The sequence below is a fragment of the Oncorhynchus tshawytscha genome, linkage group LG06, assembly GCF_018296145.1.
Source record: "Oncorhynchus tshawytscha isolate Ot180627B linkage group LG06, Otsh_v2.0, whole genome shotgun sequence".
In the NCBI taxonomy this organism is placed as follows: domain Eukaryota; kingdom Metazoa; phylum Chordata; class Actinopteri; order Salmoniformes; family Salmonidae; genus Oncorhynchus; species Oncorhynchus tshawytscha.
Window position 1 is genome coordinate 67,763,915 of NC_056434.1, and position 12,729 is coordinate 67,776,643.

Sequence of the window (12,729 nt, forward strand, 5' to 3'; positions counted from 1 at the left end):
TATGTAAATGTAGATCCATCCCTAAGTAGTTGCCAAGTTGCAAATGAGTTAAAATGCTAAAGTTGTCCGTGATGAGATTTAAACACGCAACTTTTGGGTTGCTGGACATTCGCATTATACGCCCACCCATCCACCCCGAACAAACAACCAACCAACCACCCTCCTTTCATTTTTTCTGTAAGTGCCCTTCAGTCGTATGTAACCATATCAAACATAACATATCATACTAATTTGAATGTCTCCGATTTTCGTTTACTTTGTTACATCTAGTCTGAGACCAGCCTGGTTTGGTGGGTGATGGTGTCCTGTGACAGTGGGTGACTGCTACTACTACTAACTGCTACTTCGAAACAACACTGTAGGCTACTTCGAAACAACACTGTAGGCTACTTCGAAAAACAACGCTGTAGACTACTTTGAAACAACACTGTAGGGTGCTTTGAAACAACCCTATAGGCTACTGAGAAACAACACTGTAGCATAGTTCGAAACAACACTGTCAGCTACTTTGAAACAACGCTGTAGGGTGCTTTGAAACAACCCTATAGGCTACTGAGAAACAACACTGTAGCATAGTTCGAAACAACACTGTAGGCTACTTCGAAAAATCACTGTAGGCTAGCTACTTCGAAACAACACTATAGGGTACTTCTTCTGAGTAGCCTGTTCTCTACGCATAGAGAATGATCCACACGCCCAGAAGCTTTGGGAAGCTCCGGATCTTTAAGTCAGCAGATCTCCAAAAAGTTGGATCCGCATCCATGGCCTAAAATAAAAGTGTATGCTATGGTCATTTCTTATCAAGATTAGGGGTAAATAATCCCTGGGCTGTACATATTTAAAATGTGTAACTAAATCTTGTCAATCGAGGGAATTTAGTTATTTATGCCAGAAGGGCATGGGCCGGAATCAGTGGGCCGAAATATGCGAAGGCAGCGGCCCCGGCCCTAACCACTAGATCACCCCAGGCCACAATTCAACAAAATGTTGACAGTTGATTAGTAAAATTAGGTTCGCTAGAAACATTAAGATATCCTCTGATGGCCCAAATCAGTTTATCGACTCAGTCAGGGAAACACAAACAGTAGCCTGTTATCAGTTTTCACACTTTCAATTATGTGACAATGGATAGACCTGCTGGTCCGAATGACTGCCTCCGCATGGAGAAAAGAGACATGTGGGTTTCACAAAGCTCATTTGAATTTCCTGATGCGCAAGGGAAAACAATTGCGACTTAAGAGATCCGATATCTGTACACCATTCAGCACATCTGTCCATAATATGTATATAGTATGTGTTTGTATTTCTGTAACCATGTATGTTTTTGCCTCCCCTATTAGAGAGACGTTATGACCTACCAGAGCCTGACAGTTACCGTACTCCGAGCAATAAACAACTGCTCTCATGATTATTGTGAGTCATATTGTTTTCAATATACTTTTCATAGATTTCTAAATTTATTATCAGAGCAGACAATTATTTCAGTTGAAGATTTATTTATTTATTTTACAAAAAAAGTGAACTATCCCTTTAAGCATTTCATTTCTGATCTGTTTTTAAGAACAAAATGGTTTCTAAAGGTCGTGTTTTGTTTTGCAGGGTCTGAGTCCGACTGTTATGTTACTGTAGGTCTCCCCACAGCGTCTGCCAGGACCCTCTGTACTAAAACTGTGCCCAACAGCAAGACCCCAGAGTGGAATGAGAGTTTCCAATTCAGGGTCCACAGTCACGTCAAGGTAAACCCCCTCATATAGTATGCCAATCACTAGGCAGATATACCTCAAATCAAATCAAATCAAATTTTATTTGTCACATACACATGGTTAGCAGATGTTAATGCGAGGGTAGCGAAATGCTTGTGCTTCTAGTTCCGACAATGCAGTAATAACCAAAAAGTAATCTAGCTAACAATTCCAAAACTACTACCTTATAGACACAAGTGTAAGGGGATAAAGAATATGTACATAAAGATATATGAATGAGTGATGGTACAGAGCGGCATAGGCAAGATACAGTAGATGGTATTAAGTACAGTACATACATATGAGATGAGTATGTAAACAAAGTGGCATAGTTAAAGTGGCTAGTGATACATGTATTACATAAAGATGCAGTAGATGATATAGAGTACAGTATATACATATACATATGAGATGAATAATGTAGGGTATGTAAACATTATATTAGGTAGCATTGTTTAAAGTGGCTAGTGATATATTTTACATCATTTCCAATCAATTCCCATTATTAAAGTGGCTGGAGTTGAGTCAGTGTGTTGGCCGCAGCCACTCAATGTTAGTGGTGGCTGTTTAACAGTCTGATGGCCTTGAGATAGAAGCTGTTTTTCAGTCTCTCGGTCCCAGCTTTGATGCACCTGTACTGACCACGCCTTCTGGATGATAGCAGGGTGAACAGGCAGTGGCTCGGGTGGTTGTTGTCCTTGATGATCTTTATGGCCTTCCTGTGACATCGGGTGGTGTAGGTGTCCTGGAGGGCAGGTAGTTTGCCCCCGGTGATGCGTTGTGCAGACCTCACTACCCTCTGGAGAGCCTTACGGTTGTGGGTGGAGCAGTTGCCGTACCAGGCGGTGATACAGCCCGACAGGATGCTCTCGATTGTGCATCTGTAGAAGTTTGTGAGTGCTTTTGGTGACAAGCCAAATTTCTTCAGCCTCCTGATGTTGAAGAGGCGCTGCTGTGCCTTCTTCACGATGCTGTCTGTGTGGGTGGACCAATTCAGTTTGTCTGTGATGTGTACGCCGAGGAACTTAAAACTTACTACCCTCTCCACTACTGTTCCATCGATGTGGATAGGGGGGTGTTCCCTCTGCTGTTTCCTGAAGTCCACAATCATCTCCTTAGTTTTGTTGACGGTTGAGTGTGAGGTTATTTTCCTGACACCACACTCCGAGGGCCCTCACCTCCTCCCTGTAGGCTGTCTCGTCGTTGTTGGTAATCAAGCCTACCACTGTTGTGTCGTCCGCAAACTTGATGATTGAGTTGGAGGCGTGCGTGGCCACGCAGTTGTGGGTGAACAGGGAGTACAGGAGAGGGCTCAGAACGCACCCTTGTGGTGCCCCAGTGTTGAGGATCAGCGAGGTGGAGATGTTGCCTACCTTCACCACCTGGGGGCGGCCCGTCAGGAAGTCGAGTACCCAGTTGCACAGGGCGGGGTCGAGACCCAGGGTCTCGAGCTTGATGACGAGCTTGGAGGGCACTATGGTGTTAAATGCCGAGCTGTAGTCGATGAACAGCATTCTCACATAGGTATTCCTCTTGTCCAGATGGGTTAGGGCAGTGTGGTTGAGATTGCATCGTCTGTGGACCTATTTGGGCGGTAAGCAAATTGGAGTGGGTCTAGGGTGTCAGGTAGGGTGGAGGTGATATGGTCCTTGACTAGTCTCTCAAAGCACTTCATGATGACGGAAGTGAGTGCTACGGGGCGGAAGTAGTTCAGCTCAGTTACCTTAGCTTTCTTGGGAACAGGAACAATGGTGGCCCTCTTGAAGCATGTGGGAACAACAGACTGGGATAGGGATTGATTGAATACCTCAGAGGGATATGGTGTCCCTAAAACATACGTATTTGCATATAGGGTAGTAATGACAGCAGTGTTGCCAACTTAGCGACTTTGTTGCTATATTTAGAGAGTATTCATACCCCTCTAGAGACACATTTTCAAAAAGGCAACTAGCGACAAATCTAGCAACTTTTTCTGATGTTATTGGAGACTTTTGGTGAAAGCAGGTATCGTTCTTACTCTTCTCAACGAGCAGCGGGTGCTGCCATGGGCCCCAGCCCTGTCCCAAAGCACTCACAGGCGGCCCAGTCCTCGTGCAGCAGTCCCTCCCAGCTGTAGTCAGAGCAGGAGATGTTCACCCCTCCATGTCCAGACTGCAAATGAATCGCGCATGCGGGAAGCCGCAGCTGGCTGATCCCGCCCTTGTTTACATTCAGGACGGATGTAAATGTAAAAAAACTAAACAAAAAAATGAAATACATTTTTTTTTAAATTAAAAACTAAGTTACTCCGCCAGAGTGTTTCTTTTGGGTCACTTTTACCGGTCCCAAGCCCGGATAAAGGAGGAGGGTTGGAATTGTGACATTAAAAAAAACAAGAATCGACAGAAGAAAGTACAAACGTTATTCCTCTCTCCTACAGCATACATCACAATTACATGCATATGGCCAATTATGCAAATGAGGTGATGATGTCATTTTGTGACTTCTAGCAACTTTTAGGACAGCCACTATAGCTACTTTCCTTACTGAGGAGTTGGCAACATTGAATGACAGGCGTAGCTACACATTTTGGGTGTTCGGGCATGCTGGTAAGTCACATCCCTTGGAATCCCCTTAAGGCCGCTACACACTTTAAGCAAACTACGCAGAACTTTAAGCAAACTACGCAAATGCAGCGACGTACTTTTGTGCAGCTCAAATAATACATTTTATTGTAACATCAGTTGAATTTTAAAACATAAAAAATACATTCTACCCGACTTTGCTTTCACAAACACCTGAAAAGCTAGTTTGGATGCATTTTTTTCACTTAAATATATTGAAAATAATAGGTTGTCGTGTTATTTCACATGCCATGGAACAGATTAGAATTGCAAAAGGAATGCGTTATCTTGTGTGAAAATTCCAGTAAATTCCAGAATGAGAGTTTATAGACTTACTAGTTTTGCATGTGTAAACAAACATATACTGTAAATCAAAATACAGTACATCCAATACAGTCACTGTGATAAAGAGATGCCCTTGTCTTTTCAGAATATCGTGGAGTTGAAGGTGTACGATGAGGACAGTTTAATTGGCAATGACGATGACCTGTGCTCCGCCGTAGTGTTTGACATCAATAACCTCAGCCCTGGGAAGAAGGAGACCAAGACCTTCATCTGTGAACCGGTAGGGCATGTTCTAGCGCTAAGGAATATAACTAGAATATGTAATTAATGAATCACATCCTTAGTCTCCTATGCATCCTCTCTATTTCAGACCAAAGATGAATTGTGGGTTGAGTTTGAGTTGCTGGAGAGGTGAGTGTCAACTTTGACATCCATGCCATTATGGGACCGCTATCAAAGCAAAAGATGATGAAAAGTTTTGTTGTAACAACCCTTACAAAAAAGCACAAGTGAAATAGCTGTTTTCACAAGTTGAGCTTAAATTTCACCTATGGAATTGCAAGTTCACATGTGAAAAACAATCTCATTTACAGTTTCTTATGTGAAAAACTTTCCATTGTGATTGTTTCTCTAAATGTGATAGTAAAAATCAAATTTGCAGTTTCACATGTAAGAAAACAATTATTCATTTAGCAGACACTCTTATCCACAGCAATTAGGGTGAAGTGCCTTGCTGAAGAGCACATTGACAGATTTTTCACTTAGTTGGCTCAGGGATTAGTTGACTAACCAAACGCTTCACGAGAGCCCATGAGCTCATGTTGCGCAACATTTCAATAGGCTATGCAGTTGCGCGAGAAAACTGAGTGATGGCCTCTATTAAAAAGAGGAGGATCCCATCAGCTTTCTATAGGCTAGGCCTACTAAACTCAGCAAAAAAAGAAACGTCTTCTCAATGTCAACCGTGTTTATTTTCAGCAAACTTAACATTTGTAAATATTTGTATGAACATAACAAGATAACAAGACTGAACAAGTTCCACAGACATGTGACTAACAGAAATTGAATAATGTGTCCCTGAACAAAGGGGGGTTCAAAAGTAACAGTCTGTATCTTGTGTGGCCACTGGCTGCATTAAGTACTGCAGTGCATCTCCTCCTCATGGACTGCACCAGATTTGCCAGTTCTTGCTGTGAGATGTTACCCTACTCTTCCACCAAGAGTATGCAAGTTCCTGGACATTTCTGGGGAGAATGGCCCTAGCCCTCAAACTCCGGTCCAACAGGTCCCAGACATGCTCAATGGGATTGAGATCCGGGCTCTTCGCTGGCTATGGCAGAACACATTCCTGTCTTGCAGGAAATCACACACAGAACGAGCAGTATGGCTGGTGGCATTGTATGCTGGAGGATCATGTTAGGATGAGCCTGCAGGAAGGGTGCCACATGAGGGAGGAGGATGTCTTCCCTGTAACGCACAGCATTGAGATTGCCTGCAATGACAACAAGCTCAGTCCGATGATGATGTGACACACCGCCCCAGATCATGACGTACCCTCCACCTCCAAATCAATCCCGCTCCAGAGTACATGCTTCTACACCTGCATTGCTTGCTGTTTGGGGTTTTAGGCTGGGTTTCTGTACAGCACTTTGAGATATCAGCTGATGTACGAAGGGCTATATAAATAAATTTGATTTGATTTGATTTTCAGGCCTCGGTTCATTCCTTCGACGATAAACGCAAATCCAACCATCACCCCTGGTGAGACAAAACCGCGGCTCGTCAGTGAAGAGCACTTTTTGACAGTCCTGTCTGGTCCAGTGACGGTGGGTTTGTGCCCATAGGCGACGTTGTTTCCCGGTGATGTCTGGTGAGGACCTGCCTTTCAACAGGCCTACAAGCCCTCAGTCCAGCCTCTCTCAGCTTATTGCGGACAGTCTGAGCACCGATGGAGGGATTGTGCATTCCTGGTGTAAGTCGGGCAGTTGTTGTTGCCATCCTGTACCTGTCCCACAGATGTGACGTTCGGATGTACTTGATCCTGTGCAGATGTTGGTACACGTGGTCTGCCACTGCGAGGAGGATCAGCTGTCCGTCCTGTCTCCCTGTAGTGCTGTTTTAGGCGTTTCACAGTACCGACATTGCAATTTATTGCCATGGCCACATCTGCAGTCCTCATGCTTCCTTGCAGCATTCCTAAGGCACGTTCACGCAGATGAGCAGGGACCCTGGGCATCTTTCTTTTGGTGTTTTTCAGAGTCAGTAGAAAGGCCTCTTTAGTGTCCTAAGTTTTCATAACTGTGACCTTAATTGCCTACCGTCTGTAACTGTTAGTGTCTTAACGACCGTTCCACAGGTGCATTTTCATTAATTGTTAATGGTTCATTGAAGAAGAAAGTGTTTAAACACTTTACTATGAAGATCTGTGAAGTTAGTTGGATTTTTACGAATTATCTTTGAAAGACAGGGTCCTGAAAAAGGGACGTTTCTTTTTTTGCTGAGTTTATATTTATTTCTCAACTTTCCTAATTTTAAGCACTTTGTTTATACTTACAACAGGAGTATAGCCTACCTGGCTGGCATGAAAATGAACCATGGGAACAGCGTCCTCCATTCGCTATTTAAGTGCATCGATTACATATTTTTTTTCCTGCTGCCCCTGTTTCGATACAGGTGCATGATAATGGTCCATTCTAAATAAATAAAAATTCACACATATATTATTTAGTATATGTAAAAACAAGATTAAATCAAGAATAGTCTGATGGGGTGACAATATTAGCCTATCACTTGTGAATTATATAGTATCACTTGTGAATAATGCCTAGAATAAGAAACAATGCCTTTTTCTGCGTCTTTTTCTAATCATAGTCGCACACCTCATGTAGCCTAGCCCACAGGCCTATATGTTTTGATAAGGTTTGTATCACAACTAAAGTGGCCAAATAAATTAAGCACATTAATCTGCTTTACAAGGGGTTTAGAGCCTAACTGGCTTACATAAACAGGGCCTGAGTTTCAAGTTTGGGGAAAATCATTTCCACCATAAAAATGCACCTTTATAATTAAAGCATTACATGCATAATTGCATTTATGGTCACTTTTGATAATGGTGTTTTCTGCTAATGGAACATTCGGCTGATAGCCTACTACCATGTGCTCATTCCTATGCTTATAATGTGAAGAAATATCCAAATAGCTTCTCAACATTTTAAGCTAAACGTTCTGATCTGCTGTGTCAGTCACATCACGTTAAAAAAATGTTTTGATGCTAGTGGTTATATTAATTTGGGATTTATCGCATCCCACAACTGTCCCAGACTATGTTTGGAATATTTATTTATTGCACAGAATAGAATAGGTCAACGTTTATACTATGGGAGATAGTAGATTGACATAGGCTAGTGCTTTTGCTGTTCGTTAGGCCTACTCATCTTCTCGGCTGATGAAAAGTAAATGTGGACAGTTCTTCCAATATTTTCAATATGCACCTCAGAATTGGATAAGGATGCCCACAGTTGCGTCCCCGATGTGTCTGCCTTCACTTGTAACCTGTCAGAAAGACCCGATCACTTGATGGAGAGCCATGTGAGTGAGAGGTGATTCTGAGCGCACACCCCTCAGGGAAAAGGGCACAAACGCCACTAGCCGCAAAAGGCATGGATTTGTTTAGGGTGCATTATGGCCACAGAAAGTGGATGCCACCGCGAAATTCTAGACATTATCAAGTGCTTGTCAAATTGTGAATGAGAGACTGATGAAGTGTATACAGCCTGCGCCCCCAAAAAACTGAGCTCATGCCTTTCAAGTGACTTTTTTCAAATCATCATTAGAGTTGCATCATGCAGCCTTACAATGTATTAAAAATCAAAACATATAGACCAACGTTTGTATAGTAAATATCTATTTCTTTGTTAATTAACGGCTCAACATAGCCGCATGTGCACACTACCTCACATCGTTTGGAGAAAATATCCTTCCTGTTACGGTTTTCTTCCGTCGAAGGAGAGTCGGACCAAAATGCAGCGTGGTAATTTACATACATGTTTAATAAAGAAGAAAAGCGAACAATACAAAAACAACAAACGGAATGTGAAAACCTATACAGCCTATCTGGTGAACAACAAACACAGAGACAGGAACAATCACCCACCAAACACTCAAAGTATATGGCTGCCTAAATATGGTTCCCAATCAGAGACAACGAGAATCACCTGCCTCTGATTGAGAACCGCCTCAGGCAACCATAGACTTTGCTAGAACACCCCACTAAGCCACAATCCCAAAACCTACGACAAAACCCCAATACACAAACACACCACAAAATAAACCCATGTCACACCCTGGCCTGACCAAATAAATAAAGAAAACACAAAATACTAAGACCAGGGCGTGACAGAACCCCCCCCCAAGGTGCGGACTCCCGGCCGCACACTTAAACCCATAGGGGAGGGTCCGGGTGGGCGTCTGTCCACAGTGGCGGCTCTGGCTCGGGACGTGGACCCCACTCCAACCAAGTCTTAGTCCCCCTGTAACGCGTCCTTTGATTGGCGACCCTCGCCGCCGACCTTGGCCTAATAACCCTCACCAAGGACCCCACTGGACTGAGGGGCAGCTCGGGACTGAGGTAGAAGCTCGGGACTGAGGGGAAGCTCGGGACTGAGGGGTAGCTCAGCACTGAGGGGGAGCTCAGCACTGAGGGGAAGCTCAGCACTGAGAGGAAGCCCAGTACTGAGAGGAAGCCCAGTACTGAGAGGAAGCTCAGGCAGGTAGTTGGCTCTGGCAGATCCTGGCTAGCTGGTGGTTCTGGCAGATCCTGGCTGACTGGCGGTTCCGGCAGATCCTGGTTGACTGGCGGATCCTGGCTGAATGGCGGATCCTGGCTGAATGGTGGATCCTGGCTGACTGGTGGATCCTGGCTGACTGGCGGATCTGGAAGATCCTGGCTGACTGGCGGCTCTAGCTGCTCTGGCTGCTCCATGCAGACTGGCAGCTCTGGCTGCTCCATGCAGACTGGCAGCTCTGGCTGCTCCATGCAGACTGGCAGCTCTGGCTGCTCCATGCAGACTGGCAGCTCTGGCTGCTCCATGCAGATTAGCAGCTCTGGCTGCTCCATGCAGACTGGAAGCTCTGGCTGCTCCATGCAGATTAGCAGCTCTGGCTGCGCTGAACAGGCAGGAGACTCCGGCAGTGCTGGAGAGAAGGAAGGCTCTGGCAGCGCTAAACAGGCGGGAGACTCCGGGCAGCGCTGGAGAGGAGGAAGGCTCTGATAGCGCTAGACAGGCGGGAGAATCCGGCAGCGCTGGAGAGGAGAAAGGCTCTGGCAGCGCTGAACAGGCGAGGCGCACTGAAGGCCTGGTGCGTGGTGCTGGCACTGGTGGTACTGGGCCGAGGACACGCACAGGAAGCCTGGTGCGGGGAGCTGCCACCGGAGGACTGGTGTGTGAAGGTGGCACAGGATGGACCGGACCGTGAAGGTGTACTGGAGAGCCTGAGAGCAGGGCTGGCACAGGACGTGTAAGGCTAGGTAGGTACACAGGAGGCCTAGTGCGTGAGGCTGGCACAATCTTCACCAGCCGACTAACACGCACCTCAGGACGAGTATGGAGCGCTGACCCAGGTGCCATCAAATCCCCCGACACGCTCCGTCGGGCGAATATCGTACCTAAAGCACCAACCTAGCAACTCCCTCATAACTCTCTCCTCCACTTTCCCCATTAACTCCTTCACAGTCTCTGCTTCACTCACCTCCAACACCGGCTCTGGTTCTGGTCTCCTCCTTGGCTCCTCACGATAAACAGGGGGCGTTGGCTCAGGTCTGAACCCTGACTCTGCCACACTCTCCCTGAGCCCCCCAATACATTTTTGGGGCTGACTCTCGGGCTTCCATCCGCGTCGCCGTGCTGCCTCTTCATACCAGCGCCTTTCCGCTTTCGCCGCCTCCAGTTCTTCTTTGGGGCGGCGATATTCTCCAGGCTGTGTCCAGGGTCCTTTTCCGAACAATATCTCCTCCCAAGTCCAGAAGTCCTGTGATCGCTGCTCCTCACGATAAACAGGGGGAGTTGGCTCAGGTCTGAACCCTGACTCTGCCACACTCTCCCTGAGCCCCCCCCCCAATACATTTTTGGGGCTGACTCTCGGGCTTCCTTCTGCGCCGCCGTGCTTTTCTCTTCAACTCCATTCTCCTATAGCCCTCCTCGCACTGCTCCAGCAAATCCCAGGCGGGCTCCGGCACTCTCTCTGGGTCGACCGCCCACCTGTCTATCTCCTCCCAAGTAGTATAGTCCATACTCTTGCTATCCATAACGTCCTCCCATGTCCATTCCTCTTTTCGCTGCTGTTGCTGTTGCTGCCTGTCACCACGCCGCTTGGTCCAGTTGTGGTGGGTGATTCTGTGACGGTTTTCTTCCGTCGAAGGAGAGTCGGACCAAAATGCAGCGTGGTAATTTACATACATGTTTAATGAAGACGACACACGAAAATACAAAAACAAGAAACGGAATGTGAAAACCTATACAGCCTTTTTTTATTTTTATAAAAAATAATTTATTATCTTCAATACCATTCATTCTTTACAACTCATAATTTTCATACATACTCAAATAATGGTATTTTAATTTAACTAATTTAACTAAACAAAAACCCCAAACAAAACCTCAGGGGAGCATCTTCCCTCCCGTCACCCTACAAACTACCTTTCCCTATCTCCCCGTCCCTAATCTATCCCCTTACAAATCTAAATGACACCCAGCCCTAAACCCCCCTTCCACCTCTCCCGAGCAGCATGCTGCCCCCACTTCCTCTCCTCCCTCTTCATCCTCCCCCTCAAATCCCCTTCCACCCCCCAATCTCTCCCTGTCTTCACCATGTTCTGCCTGGCTTCCCACAGCCCCCGTTTAAAGAGACTCATGAGAAGCCAGAGCAGAAACCTGTCCCTATCCGTCCCTCTCGCTCTCCCTACACCTCTCTCTAACCTGGCCCACGTCAATACAAAATCCCCCCTTACCAAACCTAACAACACCCGTGCCCTAGCCCATACTGCTCCGGCAAAGGCACAGTCCCAAAAGACATGGCGCACAGTCTCCTCCCTGCCACAAGAGGATCTTGGACAGGTGGGGGATTGCACCAAACTATACCGGTACATGATGGAACGTACCGGCAAGCACTTATGGAGGCTCAACCAATTCAGGTCCTTGAGCCTGTTGTCCAGACCCCGCGCCTGCACTCCCTCCCAGACCACTTCCGAGATGCCCACTACAGGCGCCGGACTCCCTGCCTTTCTGACCTCCTCGTACAGGTGCCTGTAATCTAAACCTACTCGGGCAACTTCAACCTCAGGGTGCTCACGCAGCCACTTGGCCGCATGACCAAAATGCCATGGCAGCTGATTCGCCCGAGGACCCGTGTTAGACCACACCATTACGCTTCTCGCCTGATACGAGAAGAACACCCGCAGGAGGCAACCGGACGGGTGTATCACTGGATGAGCAAGCTCCGTTAACAAGAAAGATACAAAAATTGCGTCCAGCTTGAGGGGGAAATGTGGTACCCCCCTACCTCCCTCCCCGATGGGACAGAGCATGCGTGCCCTGGCGACCCACTCGCACCTGCCACTCCACATGAACTGAAACACAAGCCTCACTAGAGGCCTCCTCAGACAAGCTGGCAATGGGTAGATGTACGCCAAATACAAAAGAGACGGCAACACATCCACCTTTAGGACCAGGACTTTGCCCATAAAAGACAAATACCTAGCCTTCCACATTGCTAGCTTCCTCTGTACCACTGCGATACGCATGTTCCAGTTTAGCGTCGCTGAGCCGGAGGTCTCAAAATGGACCCCGAGAATCCTCAGAGCCCCCTCACAGAGAGATAACCCCCCGGGCACATCCGTTCTACCGAAAAACTTGACGGAAGACTTTGCATGGTTCAGAACCGCGCCCGACGCTCGGGTGAAATCCCCAAAGATGGCAAGGGACCTTGTCAGGCACGAGTCGTTGCACAGCAGCAAGGAAGTGTCGTCGGCGTACTGCGTCATCTTAACACGCAGCCCACCACTTCCAGGGATCAACAAGCCTTCCACCCCTGTGTCTGCCCTA

General features: G+C 46.7%; 1 protein-coding gene across 1 annotated transcript in view; it reads left to right on the forward strand.

Moving 5' to 3' along the window:
• Positions 1-1,285: 1,285 nt before the first annotated feature.
• Positions 1,286-12,729, forward strand: part of LOC112252956 (cytosolic phospholipase A2 epsilon-like) — a 36,063-nt gene continuing 24,619 nt past the window's right edge. The window contains 4 exon segments of the mRNA XM_042322768.1: positions 1,286-1,413; positions 1,600-1,736; positions 4,776-4,910; positions 5,001-5,041. Coding sequence (XP_042178702.1) covers positions 1,350-1,413; positions 1,600-1,736; positions 4,776-4,910; positions 5,001-5,041 — 377 coding nt within the window. The 5' untranslated portion in view covers positions 1,286-1,349.